Source organism: Zonotrichia leucophrys, chromosome 8, assembly GCF_028769735.1.
Source record: "Zonotrichia leucophrys gambelii isolate GWCS_2022_RI chromosome 8, RI_Zleu_2.0, whole genome shotgun sequence".
Taxonomy (NCBI): Eukaryota; Metazoa; Chordata; class Aves; order Passeriformes; family Passerellidae; genus Zonotrichia; species Zonotrichia leucophrys.
Window position 1 is genome coordinate 26,532,974 of NC_088178.1, and position 12,145 is coordinate 26,545,118.

The 12,145-nt window shown below is 49.5% G+C and overlaps 1 protein-coding gene across 1 annotated transcript in view; it reads right to left on the minus strand.

Moving 5' to 3' along the window:
• The window catches only part of PLPP3 (phospholipid phosphatase 3), a 44,123-nt gene that overhangs the window by 1,894 nt on the left and 30,084 nt on the right, over positions 1 to 12,145 (minus strand). The window contains exons 4-5 of the mRNA XM_064719963.1: positions 11,495 to 11,552; positions 4,309 to 4,485 (exon numbers count right to left, since the gene is read on the minus strand). Coding sequence (XP_064576033.1) covers positions 4,309 to 4,485; positions 11,495 to 11,552 — 235 coding nt within the window. The remainder of the gene's footprint in view (positions 1 to 4,308; positions 4,486 to 11,494; positions 11,553 to 12,145) is intronic.

Sequence of the window (12,145 nt, forward strand, 5' to 3'; positions counted from 1 at the left end):
AGAATATATATACATCTTTAAGCTGCAAAAATAGCACTTTTTGAATGCCTGCCTGTAACAGCTGTGAAATCCCAAGTGCCTGCTACCACCTTTCTGTACAGCAGAGAAAAAGGCTCAGACCTCACAAAACTGTAAAAACATGAGAGGACAACTTGATTTCTCACTGCGTCATCACCAAGTGCAACACCCAGACCTCTGCTGAATGGGTTGAAAAGCCAGGAAACAGATCCAAGGCCTGCACTCCAATAAAATAACAAAGGTCTCCAAAGGGCTGGCCTGACTCATCCTGAGTGGTTTCAGGGATGGAGTCAGTGAAACAATTCATTCAGACAGACATCAGGTAGGCAATTAAAAGCTTTCAAGTTAAAACTGTGTTAAAAGCTATCAGCTGTGAGTCAATGGCGAGCCATGCTCCTCATGCCCCACCAAGGTACAGAGCTGGGGTCTGGTGGAAGCCAAAGGCTAAGGAGAGGAGAATCTATTCTTGACTCCTTCTTCCTAAATATCCCGTGATGTAACCCCTCTCCCGGATGTGAAAAAGCCAGTGCCTGGCAATTTCGGAAGGCAGCAACACAATAAGAAACAAAGTGCTGGGAGGAAACTTCCACATCCTCCTTTGGCAGTAGCACGAAGCTTATCAGTCCTCCAGGACCGGGGCACTTTCACCCTTGCCAAAGCTCAGCCCTGTGCCAGAAGGGAAAAGAGTCAGACAGCACAGATCCTCTGGATGGAGCTAGAAGTGGCAAGGATTCATCATTTTGTCACCTGGGGCCACAGCCCCGAACTTCTGTCCTGCCACTGACTGTCCCTGCCAGCCCAAGTTTGACAGCTCATCTCAGAAAGCCTTAAACCCCAATAATCCCAACTGAAGCCATGGGTCTGCTGAGCTGAAATCCCAGGATGAGCAGCACAAGACTGTAGCAATCAGCAGTACATTTGCTTTTTCTCTCACACCACTCAAATGCTACATTTAATCACCCAGATAAATCAGGGGAAAAAATAATTTCAAGATGTTTAAAGAAATAATATTAGATTATGACTTCCAGGCTGAGTAACACAGGGAGAAATCAAAGGTTTGGTCTACCTGCATCTCCACATTTTCTAACCACCCAGAGCCTTGTGCAGCTGGTCAAGTCATCCTTGCAAACAACTTTTGCAAGCCCCTATCAGCAGAGCAGATAAGGCTCAAGCTGGACAGACAGCAAAGCTGTACACAGCAATTTACTCCTACAGCTCTAACCAGGGATGAAGGAGGCTGGTGCTGCTTTGTGGGAAGGCAGAGAAGGAGCTGATGTACAAAACAGTTCTTTCCTCAATGTATGTGCTGGTTGCTGGCTGTTTGGTTGTGTAACAGAGCTGATAAAGCTGTTTACAGGGCATGCAAGTGGCAGCCTTTGTATGTTTGGGTAAATAACAGGATCCAGCTGATGCTCCCAAGGATCACAAGCTGGAGTCTGGCCCCTTGCTGCAGCATCCCAGTGTAAAACTACATTGAACTGCTCTGGCACTGGTTTTCTTTTGGGCTGTTGATAACTGCAAACCTCCCATTTGTCTGGTTTGGTGCACTTCTGGTGCCAACTCGCTCATTTGTCCACCTCTGAGAGCTGGATTCAATCAAAAAGGTGTCCAACTTTGCACCAAGATAGCCATGACAAATCAATTTATGGGAGGGGATTTCTGAGTGCAAGAAGCATCTGGGGATTGCTTTGAGTCTGGTCCTTATTTTCGACAGGAATGAGTTATGGTCAACTGTCATCCTGGGTATTTTTGCTTTTACTGTGCTGCTTTTCAGGTTTCATTGAAAGGCTGGTTAAGGGGTTTCATTTCTCTTTAAACTGTATTTCACTTTAACATGGCTGGAGGTTATATAAACATTTATAGGAATCATGAAACGTGATCTTTGGGGGTTAAAAGTGTGTTAAATCCTCCTAATGCTTGAACTGTTTAACACAAAAAAGGACTAATAAACGTGCTAAGTTTTTCACTTGGATTAGCTCCATTTCCTGTAGAAGGTGCTCTCCACCCATAAAGAAAACTTGATGGGAGAAGACTGAGAGGATTTTAAGCCAATATCTCACATTCCCACTTAACAATTCCTATTACTTTTCATCCTATTGAAGCAATTTTTAATCATATACAGAGAGGTTATAACAACTCCTCTGAGCTAACCAGAGCAACACTGGGAGCATGTCCTCCTGACATCTCCCCTTCTCCCTCTCCCTCAGATGAGACATAAACCACACAACACACAGCAAGCTGCCTGCAAGGCGCAGAGAAACTATTTCTATTTGAGAAATCCTCGTTGTATTTCACCCTGGCTCCACATCTGAATGTTTCATCAGCTGGAAGTGCTTGACATTAATGTCTTCTGCTTGTTATTTCAGGCACTGAAAGACAAACGTGTCTGCTGCAGCACGACCTGGGTTTAAGCTCGGGCAGCCTTTGGAGATGAAATCCACAATTGGTTTCTACTGAAAATTATGGCCTGATAACTGTGGTGTTTTTACAGCTCTTGGCTATCACCAGGGTGGACCCTGAAGGCTTTGCTGGGGGAAGGGGTAGCTGGGAGCACCCAGGGTGGGAGGTGATGAGTCTCCAGATCCCTCAATTTCAGAGCAGCCCATGCAGGAGAGCTGGGCAGGAAGGCCCAGGACATACCAGGAATTTCAGCAAAAAGCTCCTAAACTCCTTCAGGGAAAACTCTAGGGTGTTTTGGGATGACTCTTCCTCTTGTCCCTTGCTGCAACCTACCAAAATGGAGGAAAATCTGCCAGGCCCTACTAGGCAAAGACTCCCACCAGCAAAGCCAGGTTCTGGAGAACAGATGGTTCTCTGCAGGGTGATGGAATGGGACAAGGGCTGGGCTCAAACCCTGCCCTGAGTCCTAAGCTGCAGCCTGAGATGTTCCAGGTTACTGAGCCATTCCTGCGAAGCATTTAGACAGAACTGCCCCTTTTACCAGTGGGCTGGGACAGCAGCTCAGGCTCTCAAACCCGAGCCTGCCTGGGAAACTCCAGGCAGCTGCTTCCTATGACACAGGAAAACTATCCCAGCCCTGCCACAGCCTCCCCTTCCCCAGCACAGCTCCCAGCTGCCGGAGGGCTGGGAGGGGACAGCCAGGCCTGCTGCTCTCTGTCCCAGCCAGGAAGCATCCGGACACCCATCCCAAGCTCCATCCGGAGAGCTATTGTCCTTCTGGAACCACTGCTGGGACCCAGGGATGCACTGCCTGCTCCCCACTCCCCTGCCACACTGTGCCTGATAGCCGACTGCCCACCACAAAGACTTCTCCCACCATCCCCTCGGGATCTGCCAGCCCTGCATGGCATGTGGGCAGCAGGCAAAGGCAAAACCCAACAGCTACTGCTCATAGAGTTAATAATACTCCATGAAAATGTCCCAACAATGACATTTTTGTTTCGGCTTTGGAATATTATCAATGAGTGGGAAGTACATAAATAACCTATTTTCTCTCCCTGCAAAATGTAATATTGGTGAACTTAACTCCTTGTTCCCAAGACTGATTTACTTTTAGAACAGTTAAAAGAAAACAAACAAAAAACCCAACAAAAACCCCCACAAAAAGTGGTGAGCTATTAAAATCTTGCTTTTGGGGAGTTCACACAGACACAGAAACCACCACAGCCCCCAGCTCCTTTGTGTCTGTTTGAGGCAGCTGCCTGATCTGGTTCCCCTCCATCCTGCCAACTTGAAACATCTTCATGTGTCACTCTGAGTTATAGGGCTGTGCAATCAGGTCACCCTTTGGAGAGCAAGTGGCACAAGAACCAGCCCAGCAGCTGAAGAGAAGTGGGCACAACTTTTGTGGGCCACTTTTTCAAGAGCCCTTTTGCCCCCTGAAAATCCATCAGCCATCAGCCACCTCCCCTGGTCAGGCAGACACCAGTTTGTGGAAGGACTGTGGGTGGAAGAGCCATAATGCCAAGCACTCCAGACTCTCTGCTCAGCTCCTGGTGGAAAACCTTGCTAAGGAGCCTAACTGAGAATACTGTGGGGGTGAATTCCCACAGAGAGCAGCAGCACAGGGAAACAACAGTGTAGCAGTACAGATAAAGGAAAAGAAATATTGTTCAGCTGAGTGCCACTGAGAACAGCCAAAGCTTCTGGTGGAGAGGGAAACACCCTCCCTTGGCTGAACATCTTTCAGTGCCCCCAGCTGCCTGGACCAAGCCTTTGGAGCCTCCAGCTGTAACAGGGAACCACCTGAGCTGAACTGGTGGGTTGCAAAGGCCCTGCTATTCCCCCAGGACCTTCCCAGCACTGTTCCTGCCCATTTCCCCCACTCACCACGCAGTAAGCCACCAGGGCTCCCTGTGCAAAGCCTGCCAGCACGTCGGTGGGGTGGTGCTTGTGGTCGGAGACGCGGGACAGCCCAGTGTAAAAGGCCATCATGATCAGGGTGAACTGCAGCAGGGGACGGAGCAGCCGGGCTCCCTTCCACGTGAATCTGGCCTGCAGATAGAACTGTGGCAAGAGAGGGAAACAAAAAAACAAAAAAGGTTGAGTTGGTTTGCACAAATTCACCCAAAATGCAGCAGTGACTGCGCTGTGGGGGTGGCTGTGGGGCCCTGTGGCTCAAGGAGGGGGAGTTGATAAAATGGAAGAAGGATGCTCCTTGCACCTGTGTGGCCTCTGGAGGGATTTTTAACCCGTGGAGGGGATGAGGACAGAGGTGGATGGGCACAGCCCTTCCTCAGTGAGCCAGAAACAGGGGATTGGGACTCCCTGCATCCCAGCTCTGCTTCAGCCTCCACACAGCACAGCATCCCAGTAAAGAAATTCTTCCCCAGCATTATTGAACATAACAAAACCAAGGTCCCACACCTGGGGTATTTAGGACTCATACCATCTCTCAGAGGGAAAAGAAGAATCAATGCATCATGCCAAACCTTCAGAGCCATCCTGAGAACTGCCAGACATGGCCACAACCACCAACAATGCGCACAATACCACCCTCCAACACTCCCATCGTGTTTCCCAGCCCCAGCCTCAGGGTTTGACGGAAATAGGGAGCAGCTGCCCCACTGGGAATGGGGAATTCCCTCCCTGGGTGGGAATGCCAAGCAAAGCCCCAGCCCAGCCTGAAGGAGGGCTCTGGGGTGATGTCAGGCAGACATTGTGGCCCTGCCGTGACTATCTCAGGCCCGCTTCCGCCGCGGGACCGGGCACGGCCTGTTCCTGTGGGAACGGGGAAGCAGGGCGGGAAGAGAGGACAGGAAAACAGCAGCTCCTGCCGGGGATGAGGCAGGGAGGAAGGCTGTGGGAAGGGAGGGTGAGAGGGACACCCAGGAGCCTCCAGGCTTGGGGAGCAGTCAGGCTCAAAGGGTGTGAAAGTGCCTGGCAAATGCTGCTTGACCTCTGCAGCCCAGGCCTGCTCTGCCTGCTCCCAAATGCAGCACTGGAGTCAGACCCCGTGGGCTGCAAAGGGGTTTACTCCCCATTTCTGCTCCTAAATGCAGCACTGGAGTCAGACCCTTTGTGTTTCACGGGGCTCTGCTACATCAGAGGGCTGCAAAGGGGTTTTCTCCCCATTTCTGCTCCTAAATGCAGCACTGGAGTCAAACCCCTGTCCTTCAAGGGGCTCTGCTACATCAGAGGGATGCAAAGGGATGTACTCCCCATTTATGATCCCTTTTACACACCCAGAGCAATTTGCACCACCTTGATATGAAAGGGGATGAAGCTCTCACTGGGTTCACTGAAACCACAAATAATGACAACATAAAAGCATAAAATGACCGGTAAAAGCAAAGCTAACTGGGAAGCTGATAAGGGGGAAGCATCATTTTGGCCAATTCAGTATGTTTGGCTGTTGCATAAAAACTGGATCTGCCCCTTTTTGGAAAGAACACACACTGGGCTCTACAGAAGAAATGAAACATCCCATTGTCTGAATGGAGCAGATGCTCCAAATTATCCAGATTGTTAGCCAATTAACATGGAAGGCAGCAGCACCAGAACAGCTCAGTGGTGGCTAATGCACATGGTGATTCTGGGGAATGTATCTGCAAATCAGCCTAAGCCTGGGAACGGAGCCACAGGCCCATGGAGCCCATCTCACACCCTATACCACGGTCCCTTCCACCCCAAACCATTCCATGATTCCATTTTCATGTTCAAGAGCCTCAACTCAGCCCAGATGACAGTGCAAAACTCAGGTTCCAGTGTGCTGCTGCTGCTGCAGAGCAAAAATAGCTCCAAGTAACTATATATTATAAACCATCACTCTCAGTTCTACCAGGAAGACTTGAAACCTGATGTCTTATTTTAATTTTCTGTCTTTGTCCCATCAAATCACTTAAGAAGGAAATTTGCTGCTGTATAATCTGGCATTTGCCACTTTTGCACAGTCTGGACATCTTCTCAAATCTTTCCACCCTACAAACCTGGACTAAAAATAGTCATCTAGAGGTGAGGGTGCAAAAGTATCAATTAAAAATTAGCAATAAAAACCAAACAGCAAGTTTGAATACACAATAAAGTAGGCATTTCTGGGGCTGAACTGTGTCCCTCATGTGACATCTTCAGCCCTGGAAAAGGAGCAAAGAGCAGTGTGGCACCATAGGGGGAGTGCTGGGTGTCCCCCAAGTCCTCACCACCCATGACACACTCACACCTGTGTATCTTGGAGATCTAAAACCCACAGGTTTAGTCCTGTGCCCCTCAGACACTGCAACACCAGTGTGAGAAGCTCAACTGAGTTCCTTTTGCTGCCACAATAAAGGCCATGGAAAAACTGCTCTTTATTCCCCATTCATAAGGACAAAAAAAGAGCATAACAGCACTCCTCCTATTCCACAGGCATTTTATGAACATGCAGTGTTACAAAAGCTGCTCTCAAACACCAGGATCCCCTAAATACTTTCGAGGTAAGACTTGGGGTGCTCCAAACTTTGCCTCTGCCCATGGTATGAAAGAAAAACCCAGTTATTAGGACAAGGTCAAGAAGTGAAAGTAGAATTTAGGGGCTGAAAGGATCAGAATTTCCCTAATACAGGAATTAGTGCTACTACCAAGAAATGGGAAGTTCCTGGAAATTTATCTGAAAATCTGCTTATGAAGGTGCTTTTGCTGTTTTGGTGGGTTTTTTTTACGTTTGGTTGGTTTGTTGGTTTTTTTTCCTCCTGGGAGCAAATCTGAAATGCTGCCAGCTACAGACTGACTGATTTGGATGGGAATATGGAGCTGGAATGGAGCCCTTCCCAGGAGGGGGTGGAAGAGCAAGACCACAACCAGGGTTATTTCCACCACAGATCATCACAGGGCAGCAAAACCCAGGAGCACCAACAGGAGCAAGGGTGGGAGAAATGGGATCACACAGAGTGGGAGTGATTTGGAGTTCCCATCCGCTGTCTCCTGGCAGAGGCTGGGATACCACAAAGCACATGGCTTGAGGGATGTCACATCACTCTTCCTGTGCCAGGGGACTTCCACAGTGCTGCAGGGGAGTGCCCACAGCCACACACAGCCTCTGAGCAAAGCCAGGAGGAGCTGGCAGGGGACACAGGCTCAGAGCAGCACCTCCAGCCTCCGGGGGCTTTCTGCTCTCCAGAAATCCCTTCACGCTCTCCTGCTGCAGGGCTGGACTCCATCACCCCCTCAGGCACACCTGGAGTTTCCTTCTGGGAAACAGCTGGGCTTGTTCCTGGCTGGCTGACCCCAAGTGATCTCCTTCTCCATTCCTGCACCATTCCTCCTCCAGCCCCATCTGCAAGCAGAGTGGTACCCAAAGTGCTGCAGGGCCAAAACCTCCCCAGCCCAAACTCATCCCACTGTAATGGCTTTGTCCATCCCTGCCTGGACAAAGCCAACTGGGTGCTGGGGAATGCACAATTTGGCTTTTAGAACTAAGCTGGCCACAAGGGAAGGACAGGAGATGGGCAAAGACCTCTCAGCCTGTGCTGTTTGCCTCTTCCCTGCCTTTGCTGAGTGCACAGCACCCTCTCACCCCATCAGAAATATCCCCAGCAGCTCAGTTCACAGCTCAGCCTAGGCCTCTGATGTAATTCCATTTCATTCTCCTCCTTAGGTCACCACTAAACTCAACTCCAAGTTCACAACCACCACAGAGGCTCCTTCACAAGGGCACATCACTGCTCAGCTGTACCAGGGCACCTTCTCCACCCTTCAGCAAGGAGCTCCAGGGAGAAGCCTCACACTCCCCAGACACATAAACCCAGCACCATCTTTCATTTTCCATTTAGCCCAGTAGAACTCACCACAACCCATTCTGAAGCATTCTGCCTCACCCACTGACACATATTAAATACACAAGGTTTGCTTGCATTTTATCCAGAATCAGCCAATGTTGCTGAGGGATATTAATTCAACTTTCCTGATATTTAAATTTTCTGCGCCCTTTGTGTGATTTCAGGCAACTTCATGATGCCAAAAAAATCAGCATTATGGTCTCACATGCTCCAGGGGAGTGGAAAGCATCTACTGTTCCCTGCAAAGACTCCCCCACATCCACAGAAACAAGACAAAGAGGTGTGGGTCAGCTCCAGAGGGCTGCATGGAATAAGCTGTTCCATACCTCCTCTTTCCTCAGCCTGCTATAAATACATATTACAGCTCGCTCAGCCAAGGGGTAACAAAGCAAGGAAAATTAGGACAAAGAGGATTACCCAAGAGTTATTTCCCCTTTTAAATTTTTTATACAAAGGCCTGATGTTAACTGAGTATTCCTGGTGACAAGAAGGCTGCGAGAAACTGAGCCCTGAGGTGTCAGCATTCAGAACCAAATCCCAGGGGATTTCACTGTGTTGCAAGTGCCTTTCCCGGTGAATTTTTCCTCAAAGCCCTCCAGGGCTTGGCATCTATGAGTGTTTTCCTGCTAGGAGCCCATGGATAGCACAGGGCTCTGCTGGTGTGCCAGGAAATGGGGAAGCTGTGGTCACTCAGCCACTGCACACCAAGCCTCTGGACAAATCCAGCCCCAAAGCCCTGCAGGGTGCGTGGGAATCCAGGGATCTTCTCACAGCCTGACTGGAATTTTCTGGCACCCGTCTCCACCAGGTGAAGCCAACTTGAAAACATTTTAATTCAGAATGGGCTCCGAGAGTGAAGCCAGGGAACGCCAGGAAAGGCGGGAAGTGACTTATCCTTGAAATATGAAGTATTGTTCAACCAGGAACACGCTCGGGACACGGCTGACCTGCCAGGCCTCTGCAGGACACGCTCAGCCCCACAGATCCCCCAGCTCTGCAGCAGCTCCTGGCACTCTGCTGCTATCCAAAGTGTAGGCAGGACCTGCTGCAGCACAGCCCTCACTTCCCAGGAACAGTCAATCAATCATTTTGTCTTGATTGAGATGGTCCCCTGATTAAACCCATCAAACACACCTCCTGCAGGCACTGGCATGGTGGATGCCACGTTTCTAAGCAGGCTTTCAAAACCCCAACTCATTCACTGAGGTAGGCAAGACAGCAGGGTTTATTGTGCATCAAATAAAATCCCTCTGGTTTACTATAATCTCCTATTTCTTGTAATTATTTTTTTATATTATCAGGCTCTCTAATGTGTCAGATTTTCTGCCTCCCTTTTTCTATGAGATTTCTCTGTCAGGCTCTGGCAGTGACCAGGGAACTGGAGAGATGGAGAGCAGGGTGCTGCTAGACAAGCTGGAATCACTGAATCATTTAGGTGGAAGAGAACCTTAGGATTGTTGCTTCACCTGTCTTGTCTCAAGTTGCCTTTTTCTCCCTTCAATTTATCACCAAACACTTGATGTTATTTTTCCTGACTTCTTAGAGCACAAGAAAACTGGACAGCTGGTCAGGCAGAGTCTGCTACCAGCCATATCACAGTTTTGGGACAAGGTGAAAATGAAAATTAAAATAATTTTAAAGGGATTGCCCCCTGCATAGACAGGGGTAAGTGGAACAGCCTGTTGTCCTGGGGGGTGTGGGAGTGTGGGGCAAAGTCTGGTGAGTGCTGACAGCTCAAGTGCTCCCATATGGGGACAGGGAAGGGCAGCAAAGAGAGACCAGAGGCATCTCTGTGCTCTGAGGCACCACACAGGAGATAAACACCACTTCTAAAGCCTTCTGCAAAGTTAAAAACAACTTCAGGCAGCAGGCACTGGTGCAAAGCAGCAATGGGAAATGAGCCCTGCAGGTTTTCTGTGCATCCTGTGGGAACTTGGAATGCACTCTGCAGTTTTGGGGTCTCTGCCCCCTGAGCTCTGTATTCCCATTTGCTTCTCACCTGCTCCAAAAGTGCTGGAATTACAGAAAACACACAAAAAAGGAAAGTTTGTCAGCAACCTGCAGCAAATGGGTCAAGCTCTAGTAGAGAAGCCATCACCACCTTAATAGGGACCGGCAGTCCTTGCTGCTTCCAGATGCTGGGCTTGAAAATACCTCAGGACTGACTTATCTGACTGCTCAGAGACCTCCCCAGAAATAAATGACTGCCCTTGTGAGCGATGGCTTCCAAACTCAGCTCAGAAAGCTTTATGATGGGCTGAGCCTCCTGTGAAGCATCACCAAGGCAGCTCTTCATTGTAATAGCTGGGAGGAAACGGCCAAAATGTCTGCTGGAGAAATTCAGAAGTTTTCCAAGAACAAAATAAGAGGGAAAACAAAGAAAGAATTTAATACGCCGCCCACAGCTGCCTGGAAAGCCCAGTGATTCAGTTACAGGAGTTGCTCACAGGGAAGGGGATCCAAGGCTGTAAAGGCAAGAGGGAGCAGCGGCCACTTATCTTTCCAGAGGGTAAGGGATGGGGGGAGCACACTGCTGATAGATAAAAGACTCATGTTTCATGTTTTTATCAGCGCAGTGCTGTTCCTCTGCTTGCAAATCCGAGATTACCAGGGACGGAGGAGGAGCACAAATCTTAAAAGCAACACAAAACTTGATTTTCTATGAAATAAATAACGTAAAAAAGAGGAAAAGCAGGCACAAATCCCTCAGAAGGGTGTGTGTGTGTGTCCAGCCCGTGTGGGCAGTGCTGCCTCCTGCAGTCCTGGCAGGAAGCACCTTGGCAGCCACCCCGGCCCCAGCCCAGGCGCAGGAAGGGCAGAGCCATTTCTCACTGACAAAGGAAAACAAGTCCCAGCCCTCCCCTCCGGAACCAGGCGGGCAGAGGCTGCTCCACCTGCTCTGCTGGCACATTTCGGAACCAGGCATCACCTCCTGACATGGCCACGCAGCACATCCTGCCCCTCCATCCACAAAACATTCTGGCTCACCCAAACTCTCCTCAGTGTGCAAACAGGCCATCCACAAATGCAGCAGGATTTGGATTTAATTGCCACCGTGGCTGCATCCCAAAGCTGCACACACAGAGCGCAGCTATCATCCCACAAGTCTCTATCCTAAAAAACACCACAGCAGCTGAGGGTGGATCCTCCCACCAACAGCTCAGATTCTTCTTTTCCAACCAACTTCCCATGTCCAATGCTCATCCTGCCATTACTGGTATGGAATGTGGGATGGGGGACAGGGGATGAATTAGTTCACTTACCACCAAGTACAGCATGGTGTACAGGGAGAAGGACGCGTGCCCAGAGAAGAAGGATTTCCTGCAAAACAAAGCAGGTGCTCAGAACCAGCCAGCACAATCCTCAATATCACAATTCTCCCTACAATACGGTGATTTGGCATCTGAGGGTGCCAGAGCCGAGGGACGCACAACCCCCAATCCTTTGGTTATAAAACCCCTGTTATCCGCCCTGCCTGCTGCTGAGGCAGAAAGCAAACGGATGGACAGGATGCTTGCATTGTTTGTCCCTTCCTGGCCTACTCAGGGGACAGCAGTTATTTCCAGGATAACCCAATAACTCATCATCTCGCCTCAAATAACCGGGAAACCCTGAAGACATGAAAAGAAGCAATTTCTCCAGAAGCCTGATTGCAGCATGAGGAATGTGCCCCTGGAAAAGTAAAAATTTGGCATCTGACGGATGTGGTAGAGCTCCAAGGGGAGGCACTGGCAGCCCTGCCTGTGTGGTGGAGCCTTTGCTGAGGAAAAGCTCTGCTGTCACACACGGGACAGCTCGGGCTGCTCACCATGAGCTCAGCTCTGGGGGTGAATTCCCACAGAGAGCAGCAGCTCGGGGAAACAATAGTGTAGGAGTAAAGAGAAAGGAAAAGAAATATTGTTCAGCTGAGTGAC